Here is a 15,163-nt window from a genome sequence, read left to right as displayed (position 1 = left end):
TTAATGTGTTGGTGCTGTAGGTGCTGTGACCCCAGTGAAGGACCAGGCTGTCTGTGGGTCCTGCTGGAGCTTTGCCACGACCGGAGCAGTAGAGGGCGCTCTCTTCCTAAAGGTGAAAAGACTAGACTAGATCTGCCAGAACACTTTAGCACTGGCTTAAAACAAGATATCACTGCTTCCATATTCCTGTTGAATATGGAATCAGTCAAAAATGGCACTTAAATTGCCTTTTGAGTTCTCAGTTAGACATCAATGCTTTCTGTGTATTGCCCTCTTTCTGTCACTATTGGTTTACCTATGGGGCTTTTAAGCCGTGACATCATTTTGTAGTCAGACCTCCAAGCAGATTTATTGTCAATATTTGTCCCTCGCTATTTCAACAGATCAGAGACAAAAAAAACGACTAAAGTATAATTCTACCACTTTCCTTTCAACAACAAAGAGAAGAAAAATTAGTAAATAGTAAAAATAGTAAAAAGATTTGCTTTTTTTGGGGGCAAAAGTTCTCCTCTGCCTACAAAATGATGTCAGACTTAACAGCCCCATGTTTTTAGATGACTGTTTCTATGCATGTTTATGTATTACCGTGTGTTGTCCTTGCTTATTAGTGTGGTTGCCCGAAAGGGCAACACACTTTAGTCCTGGGGAAACTTTATTCTCTCCAATACATACATTTATTGGGTGAATCAGATGACATTGGAAATCGAAGGAAAAACATTTGAGGAGTGGTGTTAGCTGGAGGATTGGTTGAGCTTCACATGACAGGTAAAGGAATATTTCACTTTCAATTTTAGTTTTTGTCATTTTATCGTCTAATCAGGCTTTTGGGAACGCCCAGGAAAGTTTTAGAATGTCTTCATTCAGTATTTAGATATTTGATATTCATTTCCCCCCATTTCTCCCCTTCCAGGACCTTCCTATACAAACCCATTATAACTTCAAACTCCATTTTAACCATTATAGATTCAATGAAAACAACTGTCCTTTTTTTCTGGTGACTCCTGACGCCCTCCGAATACGTGCGCAGTAGGCCGTGTTTTTTCGATAACTTCTTTCATTTATTTTTAATAATATTTTATTGTATTTAATAATTTTCATTTCCCCAAAAGATGAATAGAAATTAATGAAAAATGTTAGCGAAAAAACACGGCCTGCTCACGTATTCGGAGGGTGTCAGGAGTTGCCAGAAAAAGGACGGTTGTTTTCATTAAATCTATCATGGTTAAAATGGAGTTTGAAGTTATAATGGGTTTGTATTGGAAAGGTCCTGGAAGGGGGAACATTTATATCAAATATCGAAATACTGAATGAAGAAATTTAATAAAAGAAAGACGATAAAATGTTTTTTTGAAAGTGAAATATCCCTTTAACTTGCTGCAGAATATCGTCACGGCAACCGCAATTTCCAATTGCATCTTTCTAGTTGTAAATGGCTCTGGATTTGCTAAATGCCTACATGTTGTACTAATTGTTCATTTAACATAAGATGAGAAGTTCTACTATGTGTTTATTATTTATATATAACCTATGTACCGGAGTGATTATCTAAATTACTTGAACTGGTGGAGATGTCAGGATACTTTATTATTTATGCTCAGTCTGTTGATCAGGAGTTATGCTGTCAATCTGCAGTTGGCTCAGGGTTAGCAAAAGGAAAATCGCAGCCCTTACCTTTCCATTCTACAGTTTATACCCAAACAGGGGCGTCACAAGGTGGGGGGGGGGGGGGGGGGGGGGAGTGGGACTGAGTTACTAGGGCCCCAGGTGGAGGGGCCTTAATAATTGTATACTTTAGCTATTGAAAAATAGCAGAAATACTAATCTGCGAGATTGTAGATCTGCTATTTTTGAAAAGTCGTGAAAATGTGTTCACATCTTTGAATACAGGTATATGTATTTTTTAAGCGAACATTTGTAACTCAAATTTTAATTCTGGGGGGGTCTGTGGAATTAAACATTTTGAGATGGAGGTCCGTGGCCAAATACATATCATTTTGGGGGTCCTTCACATGAAAGGTTTGAGCACCGCTGACATAGAAACATTGTTTTTTTTTTTCAAAAAACCTTAGAAGGATTTGAAATATTGAAATTGAAATGGACACATTTTCACGATTTTTCAAAAATAGCAGCTCTACAAGCTCGCAGCGCGGCACTCGGTGCCGCGCTGTGAGCTTGTAGATCTGCTATTTTTCAATAGTTAAAGCACAAAATAATTGTGCGGGGGCCCGCAGTGAATCCTTGTACCCAGGGCCCAGAATTTGGTGTGACACCCCTGTACCCGAGCGACCCTCTGCTTACTTCAAAGCAGGGGAGGAGTGGAGGAGCGGCTTGTGACAGTTTGTGTGATGGGAAGAGAATGGCTCCCCTTGAATCCATTCTATGGACCTCTGGGCACAATGGCATTCCATTCCCCATGTTGCCTGGTTACCTTGGACAGGTTGAATATACAGTTTAGTGAAGCGAAGTAACCAGTTTCTCCTGCCTTCTTATTCACTTGACTGATTTTGTCCCGCGGTGTGGACCAGTATAGTCACCCATTTGATGGCTGATTAGGACGATCTCTCTAATGAGTTAAATTGACCCGCTGTAGTGTAGTGTAAAGCAGGGGATGGAAAACGTTAAGGGAAATGCTGTGGTCACCGGTCACTAAAAGGGTCCATCCATCCATCCATCCATCTTCAACAGCTTAATATCTGGAATCGGGTCGCGGGGGTAACAGTTCCAACTGAGACCTCCAGATTTCCTTATCCCGAGCAACTTCCTCCACTCCCTCAGGGAGTATACCGAGGCGTTCCCAGGCCAGTTTGGAGATATAATCCCTCCATCTGGTCTTTGGTCTGCCACGGGGTCTCCTCCCAGTGGGACGTGCATCGAGGACCTTCCTAGGAAGGCGCTCGGGGGGCATCCGTACTAGATGTGTAGGAGCAGCGGTTCTACTCCAAGTCTCTCTCGGGTGACTGAACTTCTCACCCTATCTCTAAGGGAGATACCAGCCACCCGTCTGAGGAAACCCATTTCGGCTGCTTGCACACGTGACCTTATACTTTCGGTCATGACTCACACAAATGACCTTTTCATACTTGACGTTTAACCACTTGAACCCCAGTATCCTATATTCTGGGGGAAGGTTCACCAAAAATCGCCGATCTACAAGCTCACAATGTGTCCCAACGTGACGCGTTGTGAGCTTGTAGATCTGCTATTTTTGGCGAAGAGAGTTAGTTGGACGTAGATGGAAAAAGAACTGGAGGACAGTGCAACTCGGGTCTGTTTTACTGAAGTGATATTGATGAATTCCAAATGTTATCAGATTATTCCGGGGCACCCCTGGACTGTCATCAGAGCACCCTAGGGTGCCACGGCACCCACTTTGAGAAACCCTGATGTACAGCATGACAGTAAGTGGTGGATGGAGACAGTGGCGTCAGTTCAGCAAAAGCTAGGGTATGGCAAAGATTTGGAGTCCTCATGGAAAACAGGCATTACGTTTTGTATAACACGGTTCTATTGTGAAAATAGCAGATCTACATGCTCACGACGCCTCGCAGTGTGAGGCGTTGTGAGCATGTAGATCGGCTATTTTCACAATGTCTGGATTTTTTTTTAATAATACGTTTTTTACACAGGTTTCTATGGTTTCTTGGGCTGGATATGGTAGCCTGGAACGGTTGTTCAAGTGCAGCTAAACTTGTCATGTTAGTAAACGTGCCACAATTAACAATAATGCATTGCTCCTGTGTGTGCAGCTGACCTGCGGAACCTGGGAATATACCATTCTGTCAAGATGGGGAGAATAAGGCCTATAATACCTTGTTAAAGTGACCATTTTGTAAAGTTTTGCTTTTGTAGTTTGTAGCATTTGTAACTAGAACAGATAGACAAAGAGACATTCATGGATTTATATTTATTTATAACTTTTATTTCCCCCCCCTGGACCCAGGGTATGGCGGCTGCATACCCCTGCCATACCCAATTGACGCCCCTGGGATGGAGACAGTTCATCAGTGACATAGTCAGGGAATATTAGCAGAACATCTGTCAAATCTGGGAATAAATTCCTTACCAAACGATTTCTTCTCCAATGTGTTCGTAAAGGTGTCTAGTAACATATCTAACAAAGATTGAAATTCAACATCCCTTGGAAAATCTTTGACAGCTAGGGTAATTCTGGGTCTCATTCACTTACTATACACTGTACTATAAGGGAAAAAATTACTCCCAAAAAATATGCTTTAAGTGGAATGTGAGGGGTCTAACTAGGTGTGTTTAATTATTCTGAATCCATTGCAAGCCACTGTGAGAAGTGATGACTCATCACTAAACCATCATTTTTATTTATTGTTTTTAGCCCAATGAATGTTTTCCGTGCAAAACAAATGCTTGCAATGGATTCAGAATAATTAAAAACACCTAGTTAGACCCCTCACATCCCACTTAAAGCATATTTTTTGGGAGTCATTTTTTCCCTTATAGTACAGTGTATAGTGAGTGAATGAGACCAATAATTTACCCTAGCTGTCAAAGATTTTCCTAGGGATGTTGAATTTCAATCTTTGTTAGATGTGTTACTAGACACCTTTACGAACACATTGGTGAAGAAATTGTTTGGTAAGGAATTTATTCCCAGGTTTTTATTAATATTCCCTGACTAACAGTGAGTTGCTGAGTAATGAGTATAGTCTTGGATCAGAACAGGTGTTCCACGTGAAGCCACAGTGGTTGGTGTTTGTAACCAGGGGCGTCAATTGGGTATGGCAGGGGTATGCAGCTGCCATACCCTGGGTCCAGGGGGAAAATAAAAGTTACTTTTAAATATAAATACATGAATGTCTCTTTGTCTATCTGTGCTGGTTATTATGTTAAATTACAGTAAAATAACTACAAATGCAAAACTTTACAAAATGGTCACTTCAACAAGGTATTATAATTAATTATATTCTCCACATTTTTATTCATCTTGACAGAATGGTATATTCCCAGGTTCCGCAGGTCAGCTGCACAGGAGCAATGCATTATTGTTAATTGTGGCACGTTTACTAACATGCCAAGTTTAGCTGCACTTGAACAACCGTTCCAGGCTGCCATATCCAGCCTAAAAAAAACGTAGAAACGGGGGGGAAAAAAGAAGATTTACTTCTCAAAATAAATGAATCATGCCTGAAGGCATGCGTTCAAGACACCAGTCATGTTGCCACTTGCCATACCGTAGCTTTTTCTGAACTGACGCCACTGTTTGTAACTTGGCCGGTGCAGAGGAAGCCAGCGTGTGTGCAGTGCACTGTGCAGCGGCACAAATAAACAGTCGCTCCCCCCCCCCCCCCCCCCCCCCTCGGGAACCTAGCGTTCCCTTCCCCCGACCTCACAGCGTCCACCTAGCAACCTGGAGACAACAGCTGGTGTGGGGATGTTCCTTTAAGTAGATCCTCACAGCATCCACCTAGCAACCTGGAGACAACAGCTGGTGTGGGGATGTTCCTTTAAGTAGATCCCATCCTAGCAACCTGGAGACAACAGCTGGTGTGGGGATGTTCCTTTAAGTAGATCCCATCCTAGCAACCTGGAGACAACAGCTGGTGTGGAGATGTTCCTTTAAGTAGATCCCATCCTAGCAACCTGGAGACAACAGCTGGTGTGGGGATGTTCCTTTAAGTAGATCCCATCCTAGCAACCTGGAGACAACAGCTGGTGTGGGGATGTTCCTTTAAGTAGATCCCATCCTAGCAACCTGGAGACAACAGCTGGTGTGGGGATGTTCCTTTAAGTAGATCCCATCCTAGCAACCTGGAGACAACAGCTGGTGTGGGGATGTTCCTTTAAGTAGATCCCATCCTAGCAACCTGGAGACAACAGCTGGTGTGGGGATGTTCCTTTAAGTAGATCCCATTCAGACTGTCTCAATGGGTTCATGCTGAGCCTGGTGAGCTTTCTAGTTGTTTGTTTTACAGTGTGGTTGTCCTTTTCTTTTTGTACGACCCTTTGCTTCATTTTAGGGTCTAAACCAGGGGTCTTCAGCAGGGGGTCCGGGACCCCTAGGGGGTTTCCCAGAGTTACTATAGACCGGGGGTCCTCCAAATCCTAGAAACCTTTTTCTCCTTTTTTATATTAATCATTTGAACCCTAGTGTCCTTATTCTGAGAACTTTTGCCAAAAATAGCCGATCTACAAGCTCAGCTTGTAGATCGGCTATTTTTGGCAAAGAGGTTTTAGATATTTAACCACTTGAACTGTCAATACTTAATAAACGTTATTTTAAGTATTGACAGTGATTGTGCTGTCAAACGATGACATAATATGAAATCTATGAAAAGGTTGTGGGGGGTCCCTGCTTCATCTCTCTCTCAACTAAGGGGTCCTTGGCCTGAAAACGTTGAAGACCCCTGGTCTAAACCCTTTTCTTTATCTTGCCTTTCTGGCTGTGTCATCTAAAAGGAAATTCTGGATTCGATATGCTTGTTTTGGTACTTTTGGGCCTTATGCAGTATCACAATGATGCTGAGAGGGTGGTGAAATCATGGGAAAATCCCAGTTGTCCGACGTCCCAGTTGGGCGAACAGACAGTAATTATTGTCCACGACATTGCAAGCGGCGCGAAGGCCAGCGGACCTTGGTCCTGCTCTTCGCGCGCGAGTGCCCGCGAAGAGCGCACGATAAACGCATGAATGGGATGAAGATCGCTTGCTTTACAGTCTGTTCGCCCAACTGGGACGTCGGACAACTGGGACTAGCCCGAAATCATGGGCGTTTCTTTTACGGAGGAAACGTAGTGTACTTCCTGGAGTTCTTGCCGTGCATGACCAAATGAATAATGTGTGGGTAAAATGTGTTCTGTTCCCCTGCAGACAGGCGTTCTCCAGGTGCTGTCTCAGCAGGTTCTGGTGGACTGTTCCTTAATGTGTTCTGTTCCCCTGCAGACTGGTGTTCTCCAGGTGCTGTCTCAGCAGGTGCTGGTGGACTGTTCCTTAATGTGTTCTGTTCCCCTACAGACTGGTGTTCTCCAGGTGCTGTCTCAGCAGGTGCTGGTGGACTGTTCCTTAATGTGTTCTGTTCCCCTGCAGACTGGTGTTCTCCAGGTGCTGTCTCAGCAGGTTCTGGTGGACTGTTCCTTAATGTGTTCTGTTCCCCTACAGACTGGTGTTCTCCAGGTGCTGTCTCAGCAGGTGCTGGTGGACTGTTCCTTAATGTGTTCTGTTCCCCTACAGACTGGTGTTCTCCAGGTGCTGTCTCAGCAGGTGCTGGTGGACTGTTCCTTAATGTGTTCTGTTCCCCTACAGACTGGTGTTCTCCAGGTGCTGTCTCAGCAGGTGCTGGTGGACTGTTCCTTAATGTGTTCTCTTCCCCTGCAGACAGGCGTTCTCCAGGTGCTGTCTCAGCAGGTGCTGGTGGACTGTTCCTTAATGTGTTCTGTTCCCCTACAGACTGGCGTTCTCCAGGTGCTGTCTCAGCAGGTGCTGGTGGACTGTTCCTTAATGTGTTCTGTTCCCCTGCAGACTGGTGTTCTCCAGGTGCTGTCTCAGCAGGTTCTGGTGGACTGTTCCTTAATGTGTTCTGTTCCCCTACAGACTGGTGTTCTCCAGGTGCTGTCTCAGCAGGTTCTGGTGGACTGTTCCTTAATGTGTTCTGTTCCCCTACAGACTGGTGTTCTCCAGGTGCTGTCTCAGCAGGTGCTGGTGGACTGTTCCTTAATGTGTTCTGTTCCCCTACAGACTGGTGTTCTCCAGGTGCTGTCTCAGCAGGTGCTGGTGGACTGTTCCTTAATGTGTTCTGTTCCCCTACAGACTGGTGTTCTCCAGGTGCTGTCTCAGCAGGTGCTGGTGGACTGTTCCTTAATGTGTTCTGTTCCCCTGCAGACTGGTGTTCTCCAGGTGCTGTCTCAGCAGGTGCTGGTGGACTGTTCCTTAATGTGTTCTGTTCCCCTCCAGACTGGTGTTCTCCAGGTGCTGTCTCAGCAGGTGCTGGTGGACTGTTCCTTAATGTGTTCTGTTCCCCTACAGACTGGTGTTCTCCAGGTGCTGTCTCAGCAGGTGCTGGTGGACTGTTCCTTAATGTGTTCTGTTCCCCTGCAGACTGGTGTTCTCCAGGTGCTGTCTCAGCAGGTGCTGGTGGACTGTTCCTTAATGTGTTCTGTTCCCCTACAGACTGGTGTTCTCCAGGTGCTGTCTCAGCAGGTGCTGGTGGACTGTTCCTTAATGTGTTCTGTTCCCCTACAGACTGGTGTTCTCCAGGTGCTGTCTCAGCAGGTTCTGGTGGACTGTTCCTTAATGTGTTCTCCTCCCTACAGACTGGTGTTCTCCAGGTGCTGTCTCAGCAGGTGCTGGTGGACTGTTCCTTAATGTGTTCTCCTCCCTACAGACTGGTGTTCTCCAGGTGCTGTCTCAGCAGGTGCTGGTGGACTGTTCCTGGGGCTTTGGGAACAACGGATGTGACGGAGGAGAGGAGTGGAGAGCCTACGAATGGATCATGAAACATGGAGGCATTGCAACAATGGAAACCTATGGAGCCTACATGGGGATGGTGAGATGTAGGGCATTCACGAATAGTGATTTTTAGTATTTGAATTATTCGACCTCAAAGTATTCGAATATTCGACAGGACTGGCCAAACTGTCAAATATTAAGTAAGCAAGAGGTGAACATTGTGAAAATAGCCGAACTACATGCTCACAACGCCTCGCGTTGCGAGGCGTTGTGAGCATGTAGATCTGCTATTTTCACAATATTTATCTGCGGAACCGAGTCACATTACATGTAATACCTACGATTCCAAGTGCTTGTCAGGGTGGGGGTCCCCAGTTCAAATATGTTTATTTTGGGGGTCACGGCCTAAAAAGGTCTGAAAACCCCTGGTATAGAGCATTAACAAATTGACAACTCATTCTTATGACTTCCTATCTAGCCAAGCTTTATAAACTATATATTTTTTAAAGAGAAAACAATAAAAAAATTAAAATAAGCAAATATTCGACTTCGTTGAACAACGTCGAATAGTGACTTTGATATTCGAATATTCGAATTTTCGAATATTTGGTGAATGCCCTAGTGAGATGCCTGATAAAATTGTCATTTTAGTGGGGGAACAATTTATGGCATGATCTACATACAGTTCCTCATGCCTGTGGAAACGTTAATATTATTATTATTTCTCCAATACGAGTCAAAGGTGAGCTGTACTTTTAGTACATGAGTTTTTTTTGGGCAAAAACGACAGATCTACAAGCTCACAACCTGTCGCAATATGACGTGTAGGGAGCTTGTAGATCTGCTATTTCTTATGAGTTTTGGTGTAGAGGGGGAAAAAAGAGCTGATTTGGTATAGAGCCCCGTTCCACTTAATAAATAGGGTTAAAGTTACGGATCTAAAACAACAACACATTTCCATAAAATGACTCCCAATACAACTCATGCAGCATGAGCCTTCAGAAGTCAACAATTTCACTGAGTCCATAGACTTTATTTCACCATTGGTTTAATGCAAATCTTCACTGCAGGCACTGTTTTCAAACGTGCAAATGGTATTGTTTTGTTTACTGTACTCCCCTGAGCTTTTGAGGGTTGGAACATTTCCATAACGGTGCTCCCAGTCACATGATCTTAATGGGAGACAGCAATGACTAGATAAGCCTGTTCATTCAGGCCTAGACTGATGAATAAAACTGCTACCAGGAATGTTCTGGTTTAAGCCTGTTCATTCAGGTCTAGAATGATGAATAAAACTGCTACCAGGAATGTTCTGGTTTAAGCCTGTTCATTCAGGTCTAGACTGATGAATAAAACTGCTACCAGGAATGTTCTGGTTTAAGCCTGTTCATTCAGGTCTAGTTTGATGAATAAAACTGCTACCAGGAATGTTCTGGTTTAAACCTGTTCATTCAGGCCTAGATTGATGAATAAAACTGCTACCAGGAATGTCCTGGTTTAAGCCTGTTCATTTAGGCCTAGACTGATGAATAAAACTGCTACCAGGAATGTCCTGGTTTAAACCTGTTCATTCAGGCCTAGACTGATGAATAAAACTGCTACCAGGAATGTTCTGGTTTAAGCCTGTTCATTCAGGCCTAGACTGATGAATAAAACTGCTACCAGGAATGTTCTGGTTTAAGCCTGTTCATTTAGGCCTAGACTGATGAATAAAACTGCTACCAGGAATGTTCTGGTTTAAACCCAGCTGCAGGTTGCAGTGTTTTTGAGCCAGACACTGAACCCTTGGGTGCTTTCCATGGTTGCCATCACTAAGGGGGGTGTGAATGTCTACCGCATATCATATCACTTCACGTGTTTGTGTTTGTAAATGTGAAGTAGTGCATTTACCATTTGGAGTGTGTGTATTCTGTATACTCATAACATAAAGACACCATTAATTAGGGCCGTCACGATTATGGCATTTTACATGACGCTTAACTCTTATACTGCTTTGGACGTTCCTGTTCGCCCCAATTCTAGAGAGTGAGGCGCGCCAATACAGCCGTTCGTTCGTTTACCTTGTTGATGTCCTTAAGCTGATGAGGGGTCGCGCCGCCGTGTACTGTAATCACATGGCGAGCAGTGATGGTCTTAAAAATCCATTATGCGTTAACATCAACGGAGAGTCGGACACCAATTCTCTTCCGTGTTGATTTTCTCTGGCCCTGGGGCTTTGTGTACAATGTGTGTTCCCAATCTATGGCAAGACGGAACGGCCAAATTCACATTAATGGCATTACGCCGCCCTCTGCTGCCTGGTCTGTGAAGGTGCAGACCAGGCAGGCATGAAAGGCAAAAAAAAAAAAAAAAAGTCTATCAATCTACTATAACATTGCAAAGGTAAGCCGCTTTTTGATGGCACCAGACCCAATAAATAAATAAATAATCTGGCAGGATAAGAGTTAATTGTCACTCAAATAATTGCGATTAACAATTTAATTGTGTTTTTGTCGTTGACAATTACATTTGTTTGGCTTGTAGGCTTTGAAGTTGCACATGGCAGATATGACGCATAACCTAAATATAAAAAGCAATTACTGACATATTTGACAACTTTATACTTAAAAAAGAACATTGATAGTGGAAATAGCCGATCTACAAGCTCACAACGTGTCGCATCGCGTAGCGTTGTGAGCTTGTAGATCTGCTATTTCCACTATTTTTTACTTAAAAAAAAAGGAAACGATTATGAAAAATAATCGCGATTATGTCAAATAATTTGCGATTAGACGATTATGTAATAATTGTGACAGCCCTACCATTAACAAGGCCAGTCAGCAAAACCTGCCACGGTCAGAGGAAAGGCTCCAGACGTGTTTCCTAAATACATTCTTTTGGTTTTGTACGCACTTGCTTACTAATCTATGTTCAGGAAGAATGTATCATTAGGTTTGGGTGATACTGTGACTGTAACTATGTCAGCTTGTACCTTCCTGTTGGGATTAGCGATGTGTTCTGTGTACATGTTTTAAATGTGTGTTTCACTTTCGAGTTATCGTGATAAAAAGACACTCACGATAATCATATTCTGGAGTTTTAATTTATCGTGATATTGTCCTCCGTCATGCACTGGGATCAAAATCACCATTTATTTGCCGAGCTGCATATCCGATACCATTTAAACCCTCTAGAATTGGTAAAAGGTACTTATTATATACTAACTAGGGCATTAACGACTTGTTATTTTTGCAAGTCGACTCGACTCAGTAAAAAGTTGAGTTGAAAGTCGACTTTATCGTTTGATGACGTCATCACATCACACACGACCCCCCCAATTATTTTGGGGGTCCCCAGATGATTAACTTAATGTGCAAAATTGTATCTCACTCAACTGTAAACAAACCAACAAAGTTTAAGTGTACAGAGGGTATCTTCACATTTCTAAAGTGACAATTTAAGGACTTTTTAATACCTCTAAAATGACAAATTAAACATTGTCCAAAACTCCAAATTGTCAAATATTAGAGGCAGAAATTGTGAAAATATAACCTTGTTATACCAAATGTAATGTAGCACTGTAATATTTGATCATTGCGTTCTTCAGACGCACACATGGAGCAAAAATGATGATAGAAAAAAATACAAAGGTATTTTATTTTTTCAACTTCGACTTTCTCTGGTGGGAGTCGACTTGTGTAATGAAGTCGACTCAGTCGACTTGTTGACTTTTTCGTTAATGCCCTATTATATACATATTATAGTCGGGGGATATCTTCAGAAATAGTGTAATATCCTGGAATAAATTCCTTACCAAAAAAATCTTTCACCAATGTGTTTGTAAAGGTGTCTAGTAACACATCTCACAAAGACTGAAATTCAGTTTCCCTAGGAGAATCCGTGACAGCTGCTGAAAGTTGGGATCCCATTAAATTAACTAAACAGGATAAAACACACCAAAATAAATATGCTTTAAGTAGCATGTAAGGGGACAAACTAGGGGTTTTCCATGATTCTGAATCCATTGCAACCATTTGTTTTGCACAAAAACACATTCGTTGGGGTAAAGGCAATCTGAGTTCCCAGAGGTTCTTTTTTTCGCCACTAGGGGGGCGAGAAGGTGGCTCCCCCAAAACTTTTAAAAGTGATGACTCATCACTAAACCATATTTTTGTGGGGGCGTTTTTAGCCCAAGGAATGTTTTTTGTGCAAAACAAATGCTTGCAATGGATTCAGAATCATGAAAAACCCCTAGTTTGACCCCTCACATGCTACTTAAAGCATATTTATTTTGGTGTGTTTTATCCTGTATAGTTAATTTAATGGGACCCCAACTTTCATCAGCTGTAACTGATTCTCCTAGGGAACGGGAATTTCAGTCTTTGTGAGATGTGTTGCTAGACACCTTTACAAACACATTGGTGAAGAAATGTTTTGGTAAGGAATTTATTCCAGGACTTTTTAAGATATCCCCTGACTAATACTGTTTTCACTCTCCATCAAATGTTCCTATGGTCCCATCCCCAGAACGGACTGTGCCACATGAACGAGTCTCAGCTGACCGCCCGTATCAAAAGCTACACCAACGTCACCTCTGGCGACGCGGAGGCCCTCAAGTTGGCCCTCTTCAAGAATGGACCCGTGGCGGTCAGCATCGATGCCTCGCATCGATCCTTTGTCTTCTACAGCAACGGAGTCTACTATGAACCAGCGTGTGGTGAGTTAAAACCCATTTAGGCCTAGAATTATTGAATGCTTTAACCAGTGAAAAATATCAGATATACAAGCTCACAGCACGGCACCGAGTGCCGCGCTGCGAGCTTGTAGATCTGCTATTTTTGACAAAAGTCGCGAAAATGTGTGCAAATCTTTGAATATATGTATTTTCAAAGTGAACGTTTGTAATTCAAATTTTGCTTCTTGGTGGTCCCTGGAACTAGATATTTTGAGATGGGGGTCCGTGGCCAAATACATATCATTTTGGGGGTCCTTCACATGAAAAAGTTTGAGAACCACTGACATAGTAGTCTCTCAAGAACAGACAAAATCCCTTTGCACACAGGACAGTTGCGTTTTTTTCATTTGCTGCATGAATAAAACGCATTGGATTTGGTGTGCAATGCTGTGCGGAATCGGCGCTGCAGATCCCAAAAGGAGTCATAAAAGGAGTGATGAGTTTTTTACCGCATGCGACAAGACGCACAAATCGAACTGGGTTCGATCGAGAAAAAAACGCACGGCCGCAGCCACTCGTCGGACGGCTAATTCGGATCCAGTGTGCATGAGGTCGTAGAGAATCATTGTTTTCTTTTAAAAAAATGAAATTGTCCGTTTTATCCGTGAGGATAAACGCACCTGTGTGCAAAGGGCTCTATTTAAGTGAAAAGGACCTTTTCAGGGTTGTTCAAAAAATCTTAGAAGGATTCAAAAGGCAGATCTACAAGCTCGCAACGCGGCACTCGGTGCCGCGCTGTGAGCTTGTATATCTGCTATTTTTCAATAGTTAAAGCATAAAATAATAATACACAATACTGTGTACCCGTTCTGAATGGGTAAAAAAGAAGTACAACCTGATATAGAAAATAAAGTAAACCTCCACCTCCCACCGGTGCTCTCAGTGATGTGACATGTATGGTCTCTGTGTTTTGCAGGCAACAAAGCTGATGACTTGGACCACGCGGTGCTGGCGGTGGGGTACGGCACCCTGAAAGGAGAGCCCTACTGGCTGGTGAAGAACTCCTGGTCCACGTACTGGGGCAACGACGGCTACATCCTCATGTCCATGAAGGACAACAACTGTGGCGTCGCCACCGACGCTACCTACGTCACGTTGGCATAGATCAGGGTCCCCAATTAGTTTTCCCCAAGGGCCGAATTATGTCTAGGGTACCAAGCTGAGGGCCACAACATTGAATCATGTCTAGGGTACCAAGCTGAGGGCCACAACATTGCAGGGGGCGACGGCGGCGTTCCCGCTACTCCAGTGACAGTTCAGATATCGTTGTTGTCGGGTGAAAATCTTGTATGTCCAAAACCGTTCGTTTTCAATTTATAATTTTTTAAATAATTTAAACTAGTGAAAACAGCAGATCTACAAGCACACAACGCCTCGCACCGGCGTTGTGTGCTTGTAGATCTGCTGTTTTCACTCCTTTTGTGCGATGGCCTTGTATGATTTGCTAAAGAACGTACAAATTTAGAGATAGGAGATTTCCAGCCGACAATGACGATATACTAGTGTTGTTGCCGCAAATGTTGTTGTTGCCGCAAATGGCCCGCGGGCCGCCTTTTGGGGAACCCTGGCATAGATAGGAACGCGTGTGCCTCTTCAGGTCTTCAGACAGAACTGGTTATTTGTGCTTTTAATGTTCTCTACTATGCCACAAAGGTACACGTGAGTACCTGAAGGTGAAAATGTGGATTAAAGGACAACTTTGATTTTTTTACAACAAGGGTTCATATTTTAAATTGTAATTAGAGAAAATAAAAAGTGAGTGTTAAAATGTTTTCATTGGCTTCGTTCTATTGTTTTATCGCGTTTACCGTGCTAAAATGTGGGGCATGCGTACGCATGCCATGGGGGCATGCGTACAAGTGGCTGAATATGTCTTTTTAGACACAATAAAGGTGGTTGCACACTGCTGCGTTTTTCGTTGCGAAATGCGTTTTTCAGGGCAAGGAGAGAGAAATAGAGAGAGCAAGGGACCGAGTGGTGCGCGAAACGGGCGGCAGTGTGCAAACGTGATTGACATAACGTGAGGTTGATTTTT

General features: G+C 43.2%; 1 protein-coding gene across 1 annotated transcript in view; it reads left to right on the top strand.

The window, feature by feature from the left end:
* LOC308292107 (digestive cysteine proteinase 1) overlaps window positions 1–14,424 on the top strand; it is a 28,549-nt gene extending 14,125 nt beyond the window's left edge. The window contains exons 8-11 of the mRNA XM_080734357.1: window positions 21–112; window positions 8,350–8,511; window positions 12,921–13,110; window positions 14,045–14,424. Coding sequence (XP_080590483.1) covers window positions 21–112; window positions 8,350–8,511; window positions 12,921–13,110; window positions 14,045–14,232 — 632 coding nt within the window. The 3' untranslated portion in view covers window positions 14,233–14,424. The remainder of the gene's footprint in view (window positions 1–20; window positions 113–8,349; window positions 8,512–12,920; window positions 13,111–14,044) is intronic.
* The last annotated feature ends 739 nt before the right edge of the window (window positions 14,425–15,163 follow it).

The sequence above is a fragment of the Nannobrachium achirus genome (assembly GCF_963921795.1).
Source record: "Nannobrachium achirus genome assembly, chromosome: 10".
NCBI classification, from domain to species: domain Eukaryota; kingdom Metazoa; phylum Chordata; class Actinopteri; order Myctophiformes; family Myctophidae; genus Nannobrachium; species Nannobrachium achirus.
Note: the sequence above shows the minus strand (reverse complement) of the source record. Positions and strands in the feature narration are given on the sequence as shown.